The sequence below is a fragment of the Vombatus ursinus genome, unplaced genomic scaffold, assembly GCF_900497805.2.
Source record: "Vombatus ursinus unplaced genomic scaffold, bare-nosed wombat genome assembly UNPS02014945.1, whole genome shotgun sequence".
In the NCBI taxonomy this organism is placed as follows: Eukaryota; Metazoa; Chordata; class Mammalia; order Diprotodontia; family Vombatidae; genus Vombatus; species Vombatus ursinus.
This window is the reverse complement of record NW_020954723.1, coordinates 28,383,133-28,395,607: the sequence shown is the minus strand read 5'-3', so window position 1 is coordinate 28,395,607 and position 12,475 is coordinate 28,383,133. Positions and strand designations below refer to the sequence as shown.

The following is a 12,475-nucleotide window of genomic DNA, read 5'->3' as shown; positions in this document are numbered from 1 at the left end:
GATGAAATTCTCTGAGTGAAATGTCCTTCAAATCTTTCTCTTCCTTTCTGTTCCCATTATTACCATCCTAACCCAGTTTCTCATGACTGGATTGTTGTAGTAGCCTCCTAATTGGTCTTCCTGCTTGTGGGTTTTCCTTTCTAATCTCTCCAACAGTACTATTAGATTAATCTTCCCAGAATGCTACCTTTGCAATGTTACTCTTCTGCTCAAAAGCCTTCACTATTTCCGCATTACTTATAGGATTAAGTTCAAACTCCACAAGTCAATCCCAACATATGCTTTCAGTTCTTAACACGAACCCTTCAGACTCTTCCTAGATGAACCACATTGTTCCCTAAATATACTTTGCTTATTTCCCATTCTGAATTTGTTTATGCCATTGCTTTTGTCTAGAATTATCCCTCTTCTCTCTTTCACTTATTGTAATAATAATAATATTGTTATCATCCATAGCAGTAATAATGGATCTCATTTACTTAGCTACTTAAGGTTAACAAAGTGCTTTCCTTAAAACAATCCTGTGAGATAAGTAGCACAATGCAATTGTTATCTTCAGTTTACAGATGAGAATCTAAGGCTCTGCAAAGTTAAATGAATTGCCTATGATCATAATTAGAAAGTATCATAGATGAATCTGGAATTTAATTTATCCAAGCTTCTGGTATGGTATTCCAGGCATTATTCATACTTTCCTATTTTAATCTTATTGCCTAGTGGCAATAACCTCCCTGTTTCCTCAGATGTGCACATAATTTCCTTCCTTTACACCTCATGCCTCTTATAACATGTTGTAGGCCCCTCCTCCCATAATTTTCCTTCTCTAATTTTATAAATCTTATAATCCATTGAAGATTTATCTAGACCTCCTTCTTTGATTAACTCAGGCCTTAATGATCTTTATCTTTTATTAATTCCTTTAGCTTTCTAATCTTTATCCCAGAATCTAATTACTTTATATTTTCTGGTTGTATATTGTGTCTTTTAACTAGATTCATTGTGTCTACATGTCTTCTGTTATTCCATCAGAGAGTTTTATACTCAGTTGGTGTTGGAGACATGTAGACTAAGAGTAGAATATTGGGTCCTGAATGTGATGGAGGAAGAGTATTTGAGGATAGAACTTAAGAATTAATTATATCTCTGTATTTTGTGGATTAAGGTGTCTCTCCCTGGCTACCACTCCACTCTGTGTTGTTTCCTTAATTAGGATCTAAGTTCCTGGAGAACAAGGATTGTCTTTGTTTTTGTATTTTGTATTTCTCACCCTAATGCTTACTTAACACAGTGCTTGGCCCTAAGAATTAATAAGCACCTTTTTTATTCATCTGTTATAAAATGAGAGAGGGAGTGAATAGAAGTGAATCTGGATTAATATCCTTAGAGTTGGTTTCATTTTAGATTTGAATGGAGTAGAATTTAGGGTACTTCAAAAACATGATTGCTAATTGATGAAATTTGAGAATTATAGAATTTTATTTAGTATATAACAGCGTTCCTTCCCCCCATTTTGCAGATGAGGAAATTGAAGCTAATACTGGCAGGTTTCCTCACTCCCATTCTCATGCTCTTTTTTCCTCTCCATTCATTCACTTATTAAGCAAACATTTGTTAAATGTTCTTTAAGTATATGGAATACCTAGTTGCTATAGAAAATATTAAATCTAAGAATATGCAGTCTTTGCCTTCAAGGACCTTGCTGTTGAAGAGTACAAAGGACAGGTATGTTTGTTAAAAGCCTGTCCTACAAGGTAGTGAGAAGCAGGCTAGCAGATGAGGATGATCAGGAAGGGGAGGCCTAATGGAGGAGGTGCACTTTGAGCTGAGCATTGAAGGAAGCTAGAGATTCTAAGAGGATGAGGTCGGAAGAGAATTATTCCAGGCATGGGCAGGGGGAGACTCATTGCATAGCTGTGGAGTTGGGAAATTGAGTGCATTTGTGTAGGAAACAGTATTCAGTTGGCTTGACTGGACAGAGAGTGCACGGAGCAGAATGATGTATACATTCTCATATGTCACAGATTTCCCCATACTTCTTGCTGTGTGTATTGAGTTACAATCATGATTTGAAGTGTCAGTGGAAAAGAGATGTCTAGCAGGAAACTGAAATGCTAGTTTGGAGCTAGAGATAGAGATGTGGGAATTAACCTCGAAAAGGTGATAGCTGAGGAGTTGAATATTGATATGGCAAATTGATAAATTTATGTGGCACTTTTGCACTTTCACCAACACTGTTCAATTTTTTGTATCCAGTTTAATATATGTGAAGTGATAGCTGTTAATATATGATTCATTATTTCTATTATTATTCCCATTTTACAGATGAGGAAATTGAGGTTGAGGTAGGCTAAGTGACTTGCCTAGGGTTCCACAGCTGAGTCAGTTTATGAAGCAAGATTTGAACTCCGGACTTCCTGATCATGTCCATCATTATATATATCTACTATGCCACGGAGATGTTGCTTAAGTTGTGAACATTACAGTTTAATGTTTTTGCTGTGCTATTGGAAATGAATATATAATATGAATTAAATATTAATACAAAAAAAGCTTGTCATAGTCTTGGTGATAGGAAAGAATTAATACGGTATTATGGCAATACATGTTATATCAGGAGAAGAGTTTACACATCTAAAGCTTTGAAATAATGAATCATATGTTAGCATGTATCACTTCACAAATACTAAGCTGGATACACAATTTTGAACATAGCCTCTTATAGTTTGTTTCAGGAAGAAAAAAACTTTCCTTGCCATGACAATAAATCCAATATGTGGTACTGATTCCATTCAATGGAATTAACAAGCAAAAATTTTAATAAGTCTGGATTTTACTGTTTCTTTATCATTTTGGAAAATGGTTCTAAAGTGAGCAGAATCTCAGGGATGTAATTTATAACTCTGATTCTTTCTATTTTATTTTCAGAGTGTCCAACCAGATTCTTCTTCACCTAGACATGTAAGTTATTATAATCCACGTAAAATACAGCATTTAACCAAGCCTGCCTTAGTGTCAGTGCCTAAATGAAGGCTTACAATACTACCACCTCACTAATGAGCCATGAAATACTCCTGGAGATGCCATTGAGAGGTTCTTGTCAGCTTCCAACAAATTGTTGGTATTTAGTGATAGAGATAGATTATCAATCTGTAATATAATTAACTTGTTTTTGCAAATTCTAGGTGTGACATTGAAGATTGTTCTACTAATTCATTTTTGCCAAACCCTTCTGTAGAGTGATGTCAATTAAATAAGAATTGATTAGGTGAAACATTACATTTTCTGATTGTACTTATTGTTGTATTCATATTGATGTTCCAGAGTTTACGGTCTCCTGTGATAGAATCTAAGTTCCTTGAGAGCAAAAACTATTTTGTTTTCATTTTTATATACCCCAAAGCTAGCATAATGCCTAGTATGTAGTAGGAACTCATTGATTAATCAATATCATAAAATTAATAGATAATCATGAATTTTATCCATTCTTTGTGTACTTGCTTCTCAAGAATTGCTAACAGGTAGAAAAATTGATGGCTATAAGTTTTTCATTTCCTTTGCCCATCCTCTGGGAAGCTTTTTAGTATAATGGAAAGAACATTGAACTAAGATTTAAGAAGTCTGGATTCTAGTCGTTAGGGTTGGGCAGACCATTAGAGATGATCTAGTTCAAACCCCTGTAGTGGAAAGGGCAAGTGGTGCCCAAGGAAATGGCATTTATTCCACACTTACTCTGTGTCAGGAAACACAGAAAGGCAAAAACAGTCCTTGACCTTATGGAGTTCACAATCTAATGAGAGACACCATGCTAACAACTGTGTATGAGCAAGATTCCAGTGGGATTTATTGGCGGTAATCTCAGAGGGGAGGCACTATGGGGAACCAGGAAAGAATTCCTGCAGAAGGGGGGATTTTAACTAAAGATTGAAGGGAGCCAAGGAAACCAGGACTTGGGGATGAGGAAAAAGAGTAGTGTTCCAGGGATGGGAGTTTGAATCTCTGCATTATCTCTGTGAATATAGGATAGTCATTTAATCTGTCTCTCACTTTTTTTGTTCTTAAAAATTGGTAAGTAGAGCATGGGGTGGATTAAAATCTTCATTTCATCGATAGAAATTTAAACTTGATAAGAATTTTTTAAAGGTGAGTGGGAATATATTTTGAGCTCTTACATAACATAAATATTCAATATATAATATTATCAAAGAGGCATATTTTTAATTAAATGAATTATTTTCAGTAACTAAACTAATTTCTATCCTTTCCAGGGTCATAATCGCATCATAGCCTATAGCAGACCAGTTTATTTCTGTTTGTGTTGTGGTCTTATTTGGCTCCTGGATTATGGTAGCAGAAACCTTCCTACAACCAGGTTCAAGTTATATGGAATGACTTTCACCAATCCACTGCTGCTTATGTCAGCCAGGGATTTAGTTATAGGTAGGTCATATTTAAATTCTTACGTCATCAACATCAATTTATTCGTATAGTAGCAGTATTCACTGATGAGTCAGACTGGCTTCTGTATTCACTATCAAGAAAGATATACATGCTGTGATTCTGTTTTGATTATATTAATCTGTCTAGTAGAGAGAAAAAAGTCTGGTTTCTCAGAAGTAAAAACTATGAATGTTATGAAAATGTTTTAGAAAATGCTCATTTGGTATATTTATTAAGCAGAATAAATGAAGCACATGCCCTTGTGAGTTGTGTACTTAATGTTCCTGTTTAAAATGATTGAAGTAGATATTTTTTAGGAAGCTTAAAATTTTAGAATAATCATTTATACCAAAATGTCAGTTCTAGATAATATGTCATCATTTTATAATGTGTAAAGAAATTGAGGGATATTTTACTGTAAATATCCTTACATTAATTGAATTTCATGTTATTTCTTTTTTTGGGGGGGGGTAGTGTTCACACTATGTTTCCCCATAGTGTTCTTTGTTGGGCTCCTGCCTCAGGTGAATACATTTGTGATGTACCTCTGTGAACAATTGGATATTCATGTGTTTGGTGGCAATGGTGAGTACATTTTATTTATTGGAGAGAACAGAACCAAAATGTCTAATCATCAGTTGTTAATGAGTAGCCTCTAATGTAATTTATTTTACTTTCAGACCTGAAGTAAAATAGCATTACTTACTTTACATCAAAAAGAGACCAAGATTTAGTTTAGTCAAATGTGTCTTTCAATGAAAAACCCAAAATTACTGAAATTAGAGCTTCTTATGTAAGAAGTGATGATACCATTTTAATAAAACTTATAGTTTTTAAGTTTATGGTAAAATCAGATTTAACACATTAATAAAACATTGTATCCTTTCCCCAAAACTCCAATAGTCTGAGAGAAATGATAATATATATATAACATTTCTTTTTTTTAATAATTTTATATTTGTTTTCTTTTTTGTATTTTTTAATTTATTTGTAGAAAGGGAATACCAGTATTTAATCTAAAATATTTTATAAGAGAAGCTTTTGTTGGGGGAATCAAACCTGTTTTCAGTCAGAATTTGTGGTTGAAAAATATTCCTTCTTAATAAATTTCCTGTCTTTAAAAAATAAAAGAAAAATGTGATGGAATGATAAGAGAATATTGAGATCAAGGTATAATGACTTAAATAACAAGAAATATTATTCTCTCTAATTAATGTTTCACTTGCTACCTAGTTCGAATTTTTAAAAACCAATGCTAGTCCATATTTTTACTTCCTTTGTTGTTTCTTCTATAGTTGAAGTGGTTCATTTAGTCATTTAAAATTTTGCAGTAAAATTAATAATAGAAAGTGCCTCATCGAAAGCCAGAAGATGAAATGACAAAAATTTTGCTACCATTTCTTCCTTTTAGTTTTTCCTTTCACCCTGCTTTCCTAGTTCCTGTTTATTGCCTGAATTATTTACATTTATGCTTGATTCATCCCTCTTTACCTTTTAAAGGATTCTTCATTACCAAATTGGAATTTTATTTCTCTGATTTTTAAGTGATATACCAGACTTTTTATGTCTAGTCCTCTCAGTTTTTTTACTTTAAAATTTCAAAGTATCACCAAAACTAGTAGAGAGACTATCTAACTTAAGAAAAACACTTAAATCTATACACTGTTTTTATCTATAGATGATTACCAAAGATTAACATATGTTTTTTCCAAATGTCTAGCTACCACAAGCTTGCTTGCAGCACTTTACAGTTTCATCTGTAGTATTGTGGCAGTAGCATTATTGTATGGACTGTGTTATGGCGCTCTGAGGGTAAGTGATAAAGTTTATTTTGTTAAGTTACTACTTAATAAAGATAGTTATATGTTTTCTGCATTTTTTGCATTCACTACAGTCATGTTATTTTACTGAGTATAGTGTTAGCATAGTCTTAATATGTTGTATCTTAATTTAATTGGTTTAAGAGTGATTTTGGGGGCAGCTGGGTGGTGCAGTGGATAGAGCACCGGCACTGGAGTCAGGAGGACCTGAGTTCAAATTCGGCCTCAGACCCTTGACATTAGCTGTGTGACCCTGGGCAAGTTACTTAATCCCAATTGCCTCACCAAAAAAATGAAATAAAATAAAGTGATTTTAGAGAATAACTTTCTTAGAATTGCTTTCTTAACTAAGTAATGGTTAAAGGAGAAATATAGTTAGTGGGTTTCAGATTTTAAAAATGAAATTTGGAAGTTAGAAATGCCGTTGATTTGCTAATAATGTATTTGTATTCCCAGTTCCTACTATACTGCCTAGCACATGGTAGGCATCTAATCCTTGTTGATTGATGGATAGATGAGATTAGTTATTTAAAGTTTATTGAATGTCCATCAAACAAAACTTTTTAGTAGGTACTATAAAACAAACCAACAAGGCAGCTAATACATATAGAGGATGTTCACAACTTACTTAACAGCTTAGGTGCTTGAGATACAGATAACTTGAAAATAATGTGGTAGCTTTAGTAGCAGTCCTGAGACAGCCTAGAATCAAGTATGGTAGATAAGAGAGGCAAATGTGATAGCCAACAGAAATTTATAATTATAAAATTCTAAGATGAAAAGGTAGATTAGAGATTTGGCTGGTGAATTATAAAAATTATTTGATCCCATAAAGTTTTCAGGAAGAAGGAAGTCTTCCTCACTGTACTTGCCAGGATAATAATTGTATTGTATGAATGAAATTGGTTAGACAAATACTTAGGAGTGGAAGGTCACCTAACAAAAAGGAACCCTAAGGGAAGTTTGCCTGAAACTGAGAATGTGTGGACTGGTGTAGATGATAACAAAATGAAAGATGTGGTGTAATTCTTGCTGGATTTAATTTTCTTTTAGCCATATGTTAATTTTAAAACATTAAAAGTGGAAATACTAATTATAAACTTATTACTCTCCTCTGCTCATATTTTTTTGGAACAGGATTCTTGGGATGGCCAGCATATTCCTGTACTTTTCTCTGTATTTTGTGGCTTGTTAGTGGCGATATCCTATCATCTCAGTAGACAAAGTAGTGATCCATCTGTACTTTTGTAAGTAAAACCAAAGACCATGATGAATTAAAAAAATTCACACAAGCATTTAAGCATTTTGGATGAGTTTTTCTTTCCCTTAGCCCACCCCAAAGTGCTCCTGCTGTGACTTTTTGTTTTAGATTTCTAAACATAATAACTTTGGATGATTATAGCCACATAATCAGAGGATTTGGCAGATTTGAAAGGTATTAAGTTGTATGTTGTATGATGAAAAGACTAAATGTTATATTCAATTAGCTTATAACATCCTAGACTTCTTAGTTCGCCATCATTCGTTCATGATTAAACTAGATTCATCTTTTCATTTCCTCCTTGAAATGGATTATTTGTTGTTTGAACCATTGCTTGTCATTCATTTGTCTGATGTAGTTTTCACTTATATTGTAGCTCTTTGGTGCAATCAAAAATTTTTCCAAATACAGAAGAGAAAAATCCAGAGGATCCTCTCTCAGAAGTAAAAGACCCGCTGCCCGACAAACTTAGAAATTCTGTTGTAAGTTCCTTAAGGTGTTGTCCCTTTTTAAACCACCTGAAACTGTAAATCATGGACCTTGAAAAGTTTGTACGTTTAAAGATTATATACACTGTTTAAAAAACTTCCAATAGATTATTATGAAGGCCATAATTTCATTGAATTGTAATGTGTTTTATTTAGTTCATTTAAAAATTTTAACATGTATGAACCACCTCTTTCCAATCCTGATTTTCTAGTTGTGGTGAAATAGATAATATGCTGAGAATAGATTTTAGAGTAACTGAAACTAAGTGATATCATTAGTCATAGAATGATAAAATTTTGAACAATTATATTGAATTGAGGGTACCATATAAAAAAAATTAAGAACTTGTTTTCAGATAGCAAAATATTGTTTTTAAATATTTATTTCTATAATTTACAGCCTTTTCCCTAAGGAAACACTTCTCAGATAGGGGTCAGGAGAAATCCATGTGGGCGTAAATCATATTCTTTTTCTTATCTGATGCTGCAAGTAAGATTCCCCAGGCTTTAAGACTGCTGTCATCACTCTCTACCAGCATCAGAGATTCAAAGCAAGTTCCTGACTCATGTGGCAGTTGGCATTTCGAGTCTCCAAACTTTCAGGAAGCACAGAGATTTGTCATTTCCAAGAGCCTCAGCAACTAGAAGGAAAGGGGAGGCGAGAGAGAAGGGAGAAGACATATAACTATTCTCACAGTAGTTTTAGGCTGCATTGGATTCTGCTCTAAACTCTAGGATTGGTACAACTATAAAACCTTAAGTGGCATTCTAGGAGTGAGTCATACAAATACTTAAATTGAAAGAGTGTATGAAATTTTTGTCTCTAGGTTAATATTTTATCTAAATTGATACTTTGCATTGTTAACATTTGTGGAAGGTAGTAGACTTAAATATGGAACTGACTGAAAAAAGGTAGTGGAGAATAAAGGAGTTTAGAGAGAGTTTGACAAGAAAGCTCATAAAGCCAGATCATCTTTAGAACATGTCAAAATGAGGTAAAAATAAGATGAAAAAAGAGACTGTCAGCATTTCTGTCATAGTCTCTGTGTGCTGCTTGAGAATGGAAAGAGCAGCTGAACTAAACCTAGCGGCATGTGGTGGGATTCCCTGCCAAAGATCACTTTCCAGGATATTTAAAGAGGGGATGATAACAAATGTTTGGGGAAACAGATTTTAATCCTGAGAAAGGTGATTAAGAAAATACCAATAATGATTCATTTATATGCCTAAGTTTTCATCTCTACAAAATTTTATGAAAATGAATTCAACATTTTTCAAATTCATCTTTGGTATACTCCAGCCTCTGGAAGGAAGAGGAAAGGAGAAAGCCTTACTGTCCTGTGCCACCATCTCCTGCCTGGTCTCCAACCTTTGTAGGGAATTGCAAGAGAAGAAGAGGGTGTCTTTAGGGTAGCTTGAATTGGATGTCCCATAGGCATCTCAAACTCAAAATGAACAAAACAGACCTCATTATCTTTCTCCTAAAATTCTTCCCTCTATGAACTTTCTTTCTTATTACTGTCCTTTTTGTCACCCATCTTGACACATTGGATCCATCCTTGACAATTCAGTCCATTGGCAAATCACGTCATTTCCACCTTCCAACATCTCTTCTGTCTTAATGTCAAATGACATAATACTTTAAATGTGCTTAGCACATTGCTTGGGATATAGTAGGTGCTTAATATGTGCCTGTTCTCCTTTCCTCTCCTCATTCTCTCCTACCCTTCCCCTCCATTAGCATTCCTCTCTCTCTAATCATACAATTACCCTCCTAGTTCACATCCTTCCCACTTCTTATCTGGGCTAGTGCAGTTGTCTTCTAATTGCTCTTATTGTTTCAAGTCTCCCACAACTTCAATTTATCCTCCACTTGGTTACCAAAATGATTTTGCTAAAGCATTGGTATGGTGACTATAACAAATGAAATTTAATGAAAAGGTGAATTGAGGCACACTTGTACAAGCAAGATATTATTTTATTAACAGGGGCACTATTTGCCAATAAAAGGGTCAATGAATTGCCTTCATTTATGCCAAAGACCCAGAAATGGAGATGCAACTAATTTTTATAAGTATAGAACAAAGAACAGAACAAAAATGCTATCATTGGTTATGAGATTGACAGCATCATGGGAGAGAGAGGTCATGATTGATTACATTAAGGAAAGCCAGCATACACACATGTGGGATCAGGGCAACCTCTCTCTCTCTTGAAGGAATGCTTTTTGAATTTATGGGACCCAGCTGCATCCTGAGGCTTCTGATAGGAGTAACAGGCTTGGGGACCTGGGAGTGAGATAAGACCACCTTTAATACACAAATGCCTTGGAGTTTCTCAGTAGCTGAAGTTATGAGAAATAATGAGGCTTCCTTGGCAGAAAGTGATTTGCAAGTGGTGCTGAGATTCCCTTAGAATTAAAATGTTCAATGACAGTATTGAACTTTTAAACTTTAGCTCAGAGTTTTTCTTTAATTAAAAGTGATCAGAAACTGAACTTACCTGAACTTTGAACTCATAAACTTCTTCTTTCAGAGACAAAAAGGCCGAAGTTTTTATAAAATACAGAATGAGGTTACTAAATACAATCAGTTACAGAGTGAAATCAATTATAAAATACAAAATCAATATTAATTTTCACAGTGGCATTACTTTCCTATTCAATATATTCCAGTGGCCCCCTGTTACCTCCATGGTCAGATATAAATGCCTTTATCACTTAAAGCTCTTTGCAGCCTGATATCTTCCTAACTTTCCAATCTTCTCATTCTTTGAGTAGTAATATTAGCTTTCATTTCCAAGAGCAGTTTGAGGTTTTCAAAATGATTTACCCAAAATACTCCTAGTGTAGGCAGTGGAAATACTATTATTCTCATTTTATAGATGAATTGACTAATACTCAAGTGAAATAACTTTTCCAAAGTTATTTGAACTGAGGTCTCTCCAAACTTTATTGCTTTTCCAGCTACCCCCAGGTGGGTTGGAGGTAAATTGTAGAGTGTTTAGCCAAGAATGACCAGCTTGATTGCTAAGCTTTAATAAGCAATAAAGAGCCATAGAAAGTTCTGAGTAAGGGGTGATGTCATCCTTGTTGTGCATTTGGAAGGTTCATTCAGTAGCAATGTGCAGGATAGAATGGGACAAGATTGAAGATGAGAAAAGAACACATGCTGCATGTGTGTAATCTGACTAGAGTGGAAGAATCTCTCTGAGTAGATATAGGCACTGAGATTGGATAAGTAGCACAGGTTCAGATTATTTGGAAAACTTAGGCAAATGAATTGAGTGCAATAGAGCTTCCATAAATTCTGTTTCCAGAATCTATCAATAACAAACTTTGATTAAGAGCCTACTTTGTGTGTATCACTGAGGATACAAAGATGAAAATGAAATTGTCTCTGCCTTCAAGGAATTTACATTCCTTCTGGAGAGACAATATGTACGTAAGCAAGTCTGTAAAATAAATACAAGGTAAATGCTCTTTGGGCAGTAGTAGGGTGGGGTCAGAAAGACCGAGAGGGAATCTGGAAAGGCTCGATTTTGAAGGAAACAAGAGGACTCTTAAAGGAAAAGGTAAGGAGGGTTTGCATTCCAAGAAAGAGTAATGTATAACAAAGCTGGAATCATTCAATTGGGGATGAGTTAAGAGGCTTGAAAAGTCAACTAGAATAGCTTTTGTTTGATTCTGCTGGCAGTAGGAAGCCATTAGTATTTATTGAGGAGAGAAGTGACATATTCAGACCTACACTTTAAGAAAATCACTTTTGCAGCTTAGTATGGGGTGGGTTGGAGAGTGGAGAGACTTCAGATAGAGAAACCAATTAAGAGGCTAGTTTAGCATTTGTTAGAGGTGATATGGGCCTCAACTAAAGTGGGGCTTTTGTGAGTAGAAAAAAGGGAATACATGTGAGAGATGTTGTTGAGGCAGAAACAACAAAATAGGGTAATTGATTGGATGTTTGAAGTAAGAGAAAGTGAAAATTCAAGGGTAATGCAGAGGCTGTAAACCTAGGTTAACTGGAAGGATGGTGGTACCTTTGACAGATAGAGGGGAAGTTTGGAAGAGAGATGACTTTGGCGGGAAAGATAATGAGTTCTGCTTCAGACATGTTGATTTTGAGATGCCTACAGGACATTCGGTTTGAAATACCCAGTTGTCAGTTGGAAATGTGTGACTAGAACTCAGGAGAGAACCTGGGGCTAGATATACAGACTTGGAAGTCATCTTGCCTAGATATGATAATTAAACCCATGGGACATGATGAAATTATGCACTAAGAGAGGGACAGTAGAGAGAATAGAAGAGGCCCAGTATAAAGCCTTGGTGAACATCCACATGTAGGGGGTGAGATAGACAGAGATAATGAATGAACAAAGGAGACCAAAGAGGAGCAGACATTCAGTTAGGAGGAGAAAAGTGGAAGAGTATCAAAGTGGAGAGTGTAGTCAGCAGTATCAGATGATGGCAG

General features: G+C 34.9%; 1 protein-coding gene across 5 annotated transcripts in view; it reads left to right on the top strand.

Annotated features, from left to right (window-relative positions):
• The window catches only part of PCNX1 (pecanex 1), a 238,611-nt gene that overhangs the window by 155,435 nt on the left and 70,701 nt on the right, over nucleotides 1-12,475 (top strand). For all 5 annotated transcript variants that reach the window (XM_027844619.1, XM_027844618.1, XM_027844617.1 and 2 more), the window contains 6 exons: nucleotides 2,926-2,958; nucleotides 4,266-4,437; nucleotides 4,912-5,022; nucleotides 6,158-6,249; nucleotides 7,395-7,504; nucleotides 7,895-8,000. In XM_027844619.1, the coding sequence (XP_027700420.1) occupies nucleotides 2,926-2,958; nucleotides 4,266-4,437; nucleotides 4,912-5,022; nucleotides 6,158-6,249; nucleotides 7,395-7,504; nucleotides 7,895-8,000 (624 nt within the window). The remainder of the gene's footprint in view (nucleotides 1-2,925; nucleotides 2,959-4,265; nucleotides 4,438-4,911; nucleotides 5,023-6,157; nucleotides 6,250-7,394; nucleotides 7,505-7,894; nucleotides 8,001-12,475) is intronic.